This window comes from Brassica oleracea, chromosome C3 (assembly GCF_000695525.1).
Source record: "Brassica oleracea var. oleracea cultivar TO1000 chromosome C3, BOL, whole genome shotgun sequence".
NCBI classification, from domain to species: Eukaryota; Viridiplantae; Streptophyta; class Magnoliopsida; order Brassicales; family Brassicaceae; genus Brassica; species Brassica oleracea.
In genome coordinates, this window is record NC_027750.1 from 28,449,398 (window position 1) to 28,458,282 (window position 8,885).

The following is an 8,885-nucleotide window of genomic DNA, read 5'->3' on the forward strand; positions in this document are numbered from 1 at the left end:
TTGAGGTTCTTCTTGGATGCCTACAATGTTTTCTTGTACGAAATCTACTACATTAGTTCTGATTCATGCAGAGTTCTTGATATCACTCTGGACTGGAACATAATGCTTTATCATCGTGGAGTGTCTTTGAGGGAAATACTTACTTTTTTGCTAAAGAAAAAAAATTGTATTCGAAGCTCGAGGACCGGAAGAAATAGCCGAGCCCATGCTATCTTACTTGTTTTGATTTTACAAAAGAGAGATTTGGACCGCCTCTGCCGGTTAAGCACTATACTGAAGATACCGAGACATTCTCTTCTCTTAGAGACGAGAAACTGGCAGCCTTATATCAACCAACCAAAGAGGAACATAAACCAGAACTGATCACCAAAAGGAAGAATAAGCTACCCTACCCAGTACAAACACCTTGTATGCCTATGATAGTTATTATTCACGTGAAGGGATGTACTTAACAAACTGTCTCTTATTAAACGCGGTTTGCCCGTGTTGGTAGAACCAAGTCTTGAACCACCACTCCCACATTGTTGATTTTGTTCCCATTCTTCTTAGCCTCTTCTTTAGATGCGTATGTCCCAACCATCATCACACCTTCTCTAGGATTGTAAACCATGTCTTCAAAAAAGTCAGGAATCTTGAACTTGTCTCCATATTTGGGCGCAAAAGAGTCTATGTAATCTTAAGATAAATCTTGAGTCAAGGGAGCTTGACTGGTACGTAAGTGAGTCTCATCTACTCCCTGACAGGTATAACCTTGATCTCAGCGGCAGCAAGGGGTCCAAGCGTTCCTTGAGACCATGGGATTGCATAGAAGAGATCAGAGTACTCATTATCTTTTGTGGCACAGACAAGTTCCACACCCGCTAAAACTATCTCATAAGCCTCGACGGTGTCTGAAAACAAACCATAGAGGTGAGAGCTTCCTTCAATACCATATCCATTAATGAGTCCAACAACAGCGAGAGAGAGGTTCATGTGGACAGAGGCACGTGAGATCTGTCCCATTTTGACGAGAGTCTCCACTCTAGCAATCAACTTCGCCCTGTTGATCTCAATGATGTTGCGGAACTCTCCCAAGTCAACCCCCGGGCTCTCTTGTAGTCAACGTTCCTCATTAATACAGTGATCCATGGCTTACGTGCAGTGCAAGCAAGACGGTCCTTGGATGTGTCCCTCTCTTTAAGCCGTTTGCTGATTTTCATGGCGTTCTGGTCGTGTTACTTGCGGCATTTCTCATAGGATTTGGACTCAGGCCACATGCCACCGAGGTAGGTGAGAAAGTAGTGTGGCTCAGAATTAAAGGACGATCACTACAAGAAAACACGCCGAATTCCGACGGAGATTCCGACGGACCTCAATGTCATCGGACGTTTGTGACGGATTACTGACCAATTTCCGACGAAATCTAGAACGGATATAGATTATGGTGTAGGTACTGAGCAGATGGTACATGATCATTATAGAGGGGAAGAACCAAACCCCGAGTCTAGGAGTTTTTTTGACATGTTGGATGCAGGAAAACAACCTTTGTATCAAAATTGTAGAGATGGTCATTCAGTCTTATCATCTGCAACTAGATTAATGGGTATTAAGACAGACTATAATTTGGCTGAAGAATGTATGGATGCGATTACTGATTTTGTCAAAGGTATTCTACCTGAGGATAACCTTGCACCGGGTTCATACTACGAGGTTCAGAAACTTGTTGCAGGTCTTCAACTACCGTATGACGTGATAGATGTATGTATTGACAACTGCATGATCTACTGGAGAGCGGATGAGACACGGAATGTATGCAAATTTTGTGGGAAACCTCGTTATCAGGAGACGAGGGGAAGAGTTCCGATCCCATTCAAAAGAATGTGGTATTTGCCTTTGACGGAAAGATTGAAGAGGTTGTATCAGTGTGAGCGCACAGCAAAAGCAATGAGATGGCATGCAGAGCATTCCACAAATGGTGAGATTAGACATCCTTCAGATGCAAAGGCTTGGAAACATTTCCAGTCAACATAAAAAATGATGTACCCGGAGTTCTTCATCTCTTGGGTTTATCTTATGAAGTGGTGGTCGGGCAGGGTCGATTTGTAGCCAAGGTTCCTCCCAAACTCTTGTGTCATGTCCATTGCCAATCTTTTTCCTTAGACCTTTTTGAAGAATCTGATGCGACGCAACTATGCTACGCCATCCATAGGATGGGTTGTTCGCTCGTTCTATCATCATCGGGCTAGAGTATCTATAATATCTTCCTTTCAGGACCCGAGCAAGGAGTGAACGTGGGTACTTAAGCAATCTCCACAACTGTTTTGCTAGTATGGCAAGGTTAAAGTCATGGAAGTCACGAAACCCCAATCCACCTTCTTCCGTTGGGGCGCAAATTTTATCCCATGCCACCCAGTGTAGACCCCTATTATTTTCCTTGGTACTCCACCAGAATCTTGAAACTGCACTAGTAAGGTTTTTCGTTATTCCTTGTGGTAAGAGATAACATGACATAACGTGGGAAGGAACTGCTTGCGCTACTGCTTTAATCTGAATTTCTTTGCCCCCTTTGGAGAGAATTTTGTCGACCATGAGTTCGTTCGGGCGTTTAATCTCTCTTGGACAAAACTGAACACTTGTTTTTTAGAACCGCAGATCTTCTCTGGGAGTCCGAGATACATACCCATTCCACCCTCTTGAGTGATGTTGAGTGACCTTTTAAGGTCTGTTTTTAGGGACGCTACCACCTTAGAACCGAACAGAACCGAAGACTTTGATTTATTCAGTTGTTGTCCTGAGGCGTTGCTGTAGACGTCAATGATCCGCATGAGTTCGCTACATTCCTCCTGAGTTGCCTTACAGAAGAATAAGCTGTCGTCCGCGAATAGGAGGTGAGAGATGGGTGGGCATTGTCTCGCGATCTTTAAACCTGTGAGCTTCTTTTCTCTTTCTGCGTGATGGATCTGAGATATAAGAACTTCCGTGCAGAGGACAAATAAAAAAGGCGACAACGGATCGCCTTGTCGCAGTCCTCGGGTTGGGATAATTCGTCCTTTAGCTTCCCCATTTATGAGAACTTGGTAGGAGACCGTTGAAACACATCTCATGATCAGGTGGATCCATCTCACGTCAAAACCCATTTTTTCCATGAGAGTCTCCAAAAAACTCCATTCGACCCGATCGTATGCTTTGCTCATGTCTGTCTTAATCGCCACATACTTGTTTTGGCAGCTAGGGTTTGTTCTGAGGGCGTGGAACATCTCTTGTGCAATCAAGATGTTGTCTGAGATAAGTCTACGAGCCACAAAGGCCGATTGGGTTTCCGATATTATCCTCGGAAGCACCAGTTTTAATCTGGCAGACATGACCTTGGAGATGACTTTATAACTAACGTTGCATAGGCTGATAGGCCGGAATTCTGTCATAGCTTTTGGTCTCTCCGTCTTTGGTATCAAGCATATTTGTCTGATTAATCCTCTCATCTAATTCCCCTGAGTTGAAGAATGCCTTCACCATACGGACTATGTCTGGGCCAATGAGTTTCCAGAAGCGTTGGTAGAAAAGACTGGTCATTCCGTCCGGGCCCGGGGCTTTTTCTGGATGGATCGCAAACATAGCTTTCCGTATCTCCACATCTGTAGGTTCTCTTATCAGCATTTCATTCATCTCCTGCGATACCTTTGCGGTAGTAAACCGGAAGGCTTCTTCGCGGTCCTGCGGTACCGATGCAGTGAACAGGTTCGCGAAGTACTCAGATGCAAGGGCTTCTATACCTTCCTCCGACTCCACCCAATTCCCCATGGAGTCCAATAATTTTGTAATACGGTTACGTGCTCTCCGCTGTTTTGTTTTTGCGTGGAAGAACTTAGTATTTCTGTCGCCTTCTCTAAGCCACATTGTTCTACTTTTCTGTTTCCAGAATAGTTCCTCCTCCCTATATGCTTCACACAGCTTCCACTTTAGCTCAAGCTCCTCCTCCGTTGATATGCTATCATCGTTCTGGGCTTTGTCGATTTCTTGCTTCAGCTTCTCGATCAGTTTTTGGTTATTGGTGGGGTTTCTTTTTTTTCCAGCGTGAGATAGCGCGCCTGCAGCTACCAATTTTTTTGTGCAGACATGATGGGTCCGTAGGATCATATTGTCCCCACCCATGCTTGACTGTTTCGTAGAGGCCCTCTTTTCCAAGCCATCTTTTATCAAACTTAAAACCTCTACGCCCACCAGCTTCTTTAGATTTGATCTTTACAAGAACCGGCCGGTGATCAGAACCCCACCTTAGAAGATACTCCACATCTGTGTGGGAAAACACTTGGTGCCAATCCTCATTCCCAAGTGCTCGATCTAAGCGACATTGAACTCTCCCGGATCTCCTTCTTCCTGCCCAAGAGAAAAAATTTCCAGAGTAGGGAAACTCTATCATTCCACAGGCTGAGATCATATTCTTGAAAGGTAGAAATGAGGAGTCTGGACGTTTTCTGCCCCCTTTTTTCTCTTGGTTACTGGTGATTTCATTAAAATCTCCAACCATCAGCCAAGCCCCCGATCTTTGTAGGCTAAATCTCATTAGTTTCTCCCATACTCGTTCGCGGTACTCGACTACCGGATCGCCATACACAAAGGTAATAAACACTTTGTGTCCTTCCATCTTTGCTGAAATATCTATCAATCTTGTATTCGAGAAATTAATCTCCACTTCAGCATCATCCATATAAAATAAAGCAAGTTCACCGCTTAACCTAGCTGGTTCCACGGTGAACAAGTGATCATAACCAAACTCAACTTTAAAGTCTTGCATAAAAGTAAATTTTTTTTTTGTTTCAGAAAGAAAAGAAAACGAGGATGAAAATAACGATGCAACTCCCGAAGATGTTGCTTTGTCAGGTACGCGCCAGCCCTCTGACAATTCAATGCTATTGCATTCATATCTGGGGACTGGATGGTTTCTGGGACACCATCGAACCTGTATTAGACAAAGTTCTCCTGCTTTTTCTTGAGGAGGGGTACACCTCATGCCGAGGGACATTTCGAGACTGTATCAGCTGGTCGCGAGGAGGCTTTAGCTGCTTTGATTTTGGAGAGAGTCATCCTCGGTTAGCTAGCTTTTTTGACGCTGCTGCTCCTTTAAACTCCTGGCCGCGAACTCCTCTCCGAGATCCTTCTGGTGCAGTCTGAGCCGAGATACTTTGATTTGGTAGCGACTTTTTGATATTTTGTGTTATCTCCCTTGCTTCCTCCACTCTCGACTCTTTTTTTGATATCATTTTTGGTCCGGCCTTCTGCGTGTTGATTTGAGGTTCCGGAGACATCTGGGAGAGAGCTTCAATTTGTTCATCCACCATCTCTTCCTCTCGGATGGGATGCTCTGTCTCTGGAATAAACTCTAGCTGTTCATCGTGCTCTTCAAGTAAGTCGTCATTGTCGATCATCTCCTGAGTCATAGCTTGATCTGCCAATTCCGCATACTCATTTATGGATTGTTCGAGCTCCCTGTCTTCTCTGTCTTTACGTTGTTGTGGCGTCTCTTCCTGTGTTTTCCCAGATTGCTCATTAGATCCTTGGCCTTTATCCAGTATCGAACCTTCCTTCTCAGTGGGGATCATGGATGTTTCATTCTCTGCTCCTCCTTTTGTGCCTCTGTTTTCAGCATCTTGTCGAGGAGATTTCTCGACTTCCATATCTGCCTGGGGGCCTTCAATAAGGTTTCTTCTAGCTCCTTCCCTTTCAGGGGCTGTTCCACTTGAGCTCTTTGTTTCCTCTGGAGCATTACTTCTCTTTAGAAGGCCTCGGCTTGTCCCTGTTTCTCGAGCTCTATCAACCGGTCTCCATTCCATTCTATTCGATGGTGGGGATCGGGAATTTCTGCCTCGGTAGTAAGCCTTGGCGTCATTCCTTCGGTAATCGGAAACCATTCGCTGGGAGTCCGGAGATCTTCTGTTTCTCGAGGTCGTAGTCCTAGAGCGTTCCCAGTGCTTGTCTGATTGTCTCTCATACCTCTTATCCGCCTCCCTCCCGTATGTGTTTCTCCCTACATCTTTAGGTCTCCATTCGGAGGAGGACGCAGTTTCTCTTTGTGTGTCTCTAGAGTATGCACCGGTTTGACGGTTATACGGGTGGTATCTCACTCGATTTTGAAGAGGCTCATGTTGTGTATCTTTGACATGATCCAGTCTATTCCAGACATTCTTTGACATGGTGTCTCGTTTCTCCAGGAGTCTCCTTCGCAAATCCGGAGAGTTTTTATCAGTACTTTCATGATTATTACCTCTTCAAATTTCCGTGGGGTTGGCTTCAGCACGTCGGAGCTCTTGTCCCCTACTTCTTGTATCGTGAATCTCCTTTTCTGTTCCGGCTCTCGGACGTTGAGGTTGGGAAAAGGCTTCCCTAGTAGCGTGTTCCTCTAAGTCATGCTGTGCAATTCTTGATAAGCGGTTCCCCTCTCTTTGTTCATCATTTAGGTCCGGGCAGGTGCCTTCTTCGTGCGGTAATCTCTTGCAAGAGAAACAATAACGATAAAGGTCTTCATATTGGATTGTCACCTTAACGACGTCTCCGTTGTCGAAACCAACCTTGCATTCAAACTTCAAAGGCCTATCACCATCAACCAGTACTCGTACCTTGCTTCCTTCCACATCCGCCTTAACGAACGTTCCTAATGCTTTCCCCACACTTTCCAAGGTTTCTTGTTTCCTGTAGTGTATCGGAACCCCGATCACATTTGCCCAAAAGGGGATCGCATTTGGGAACTCTTCCTTGATTGTTGGTGTCCATTTTTCGAGTGCAAAGCTCCATCTATTGAAATGACATGGTCGTTTCTGTAAGACTTTCTCGAGATCTTCTTCCTTGTCAAAATCGAAAAGGAACTTATTATTCCCTAGGTTTGTTCCCCGAACCCGGCCTTCCACATCCCAAATCCTACGCTTGGGCATATGTTTAAGCAGCGCTTCTACACTTCTTCCATCCGAGTGGAACATTCTGCCAATTAAGGTTCGTTTGAATTTTTCAATCAGATTTGAGTTGTCAAAGGCTGGAACCCTAATGATCTCCTCTTCTTCCTCATGGGGTCGACGTTTAGGCAACCCGTCATGCCTTCTCGTTGCTTGTGATCCAGTCCCACGATACATGGCTTGGATCGTCTCTGAGATCACTCTTGCTCAACACGTAAGTTACGCACCACTGGGGTGGAAAATTCCTCTGTAGAAAAAAACCGGGCGTGACCACAACTGTATGCGATACAGGACACCGTGATGCCGAGAGGAGTGTTCGATAGTCTCCCTCTCCTTCTCCTCCGTGCCGATCTTCAAGGATGCAAAATCGCCAGTGCTGTCTCCAAAACCCTTTTCATTGCGTTGGTTTATTGTTACGCGTTACCAAGGACAAAGAGGAACAAAACTAGCCTCGTGGTCTGGAACCCATATTTAGGACAAACCATGTGGATCCAACCCATAAATTACTAACAGGTTAGACGTTTATGCTCTCTGATACGAAAGCAATAACCATAAACACAAAATCTTGAGGTTCTTCTTGGATGCCTACAATGTTTTCTTGTACGAAATCTACTACATTAGTTCTGATTCATGCAGAGTTCTTGATATCACTCTGGACTGGAACATAATGCTTTATCATCGTGGAGTGTCTTTGAGGGAAATAATTATTTTTTTGCTAAAGAAAAAAATAGTATTCGAAGCTCGAGGACCGGAAGAAATAGCCGAGCCCATGCTATCTTACTTGTTTTGATTTTACAAAAGAGAGATTTGGACCGCCTCTGCCGGTTAAGCACTATACTGAAGATACCGAGACATTCTCTTCTCTTAGAGACGAGAAACTGGCAGCCTTATATCAACCAACCAAAGAGGAACATAAACCAGAACTGATCACCAAAAGGAAGAATAAGCTACCCTACCCAGTACAAACACCTTGTATGCCTATGATAGTTAGTATTCACGTGTAGGGATGTACTTAACAAACTGTCTCTTTTTAAACGTGGCTTGCCCGTGTTGGTAGAACCAAGTCTTGAACCACCACTCCCACATTGTTGATTTTGTTCCCATTCTTCTTAGCCTCTTCTTTAGATGCGTATGTCCCAACCATCATCACACCTTCTCTAGGATTGTAAACCATGTCTTCAAAAAAGTCAGGAATCTTGAACTTGTCTCCATATTTGGGCGCAAAAGAGTCTATGTAATCTTAAGATAAATCTTGAGTCAAGGGAGCTTGATTGGTATGTAAGTGAGTCTCATCTACTCCCTGACAGGTATAACCTTGATCTCAGCGGCAGCAAGGGGTCCAAGCGTTCCTTGAGACCATGGGATTGCATAGAAGAGATCAGAGTACTCATTATCTTTTGTGGCACAGACAAGTTCCACACCCGCTAAAACTATCTCATAAGCCTCGACGGTGTCTGAAAACAAACCATAGAGGTGAGAGCTTCCTTCAATACCATATCCATTAATGAGTCCAACAACAGCGAGAGAGAGGTTCATGTGGACAGAGGCACGTGAGATCTGTCCCATTTTGACGAGAGTCTCCACTCTAGCAATCAACTTCGCCCTGTTGATCTCAATGATGTTGCGGAACTCTCCCAAGTCAACCCCCGGGCTCTCTTGTAGTCAACGTTCCTCATTAATACAGTGATCCATGGCTTACGTGCAGTGCAAGCAAGACGGTCCTTGGATGTGTCCCTCTCTTTAAGCCGTTTGCTGATTTTCATGGCGTTCTGGTCGTGTTACTTGCGGCATTTCTCATAGGATTTGGACTCAGGCCACATGCCACCGAGGTAGGTGAGAAAGTAGTGTGGCTCAGAATTAAAGGACGATCACTACAAGAAAACACGCCGAATTCCGACGGAGATTCCGACGGACCTCAATGTCATCGGACGTTTGTGACGGATTACTGACCAATTTCCGACGAAA

The 8,885-nt window shown here is 44.8% G+C and overlaps 1 protein-coding gene and 2 pseudogenes across 1 annotated transcript; all 3 read right to left on the reverse strand.

The window, feature by feature from the left end:
• Positions 1–323: 323 nt before the first annotated feature.
• LOC106330309 lies at positions 324–3,341 on the reverse strand (annotated as a pseudogene).
• Positions 3,342–6,242: 2,901 nt separating this feature from the next.
• LOC106330310 (uncharacterized protein At4g02000-like) lies at positions 6,243–7,097 on the reverse strand. The gene has a single exon (XM_013768801.1). The coding sequence runs from the start codon at positions 7,095–7,097 to the stop codon at positions 6,243–6,245; it is 855 nt and encodes a 284-aa protein (XP_013624255.1).
• Positions 7,098–7,807: 710 nt separating this feature from the next.
• LOC106330311 overlaps positions 7,808–8,885 on the reverse strand; it is a 4,350-nt pseudogene continuing 3,272 nt past the window's right edge.

Coding starts and splice junctions, on each gene's coding strand:
- LOC106330310 (XM_013768801.1), bottom strand. CDS start 7,097: ATGTATCGTGGGACTGGATCACAAGCAACGAGAAGGCATGACGGGTTG.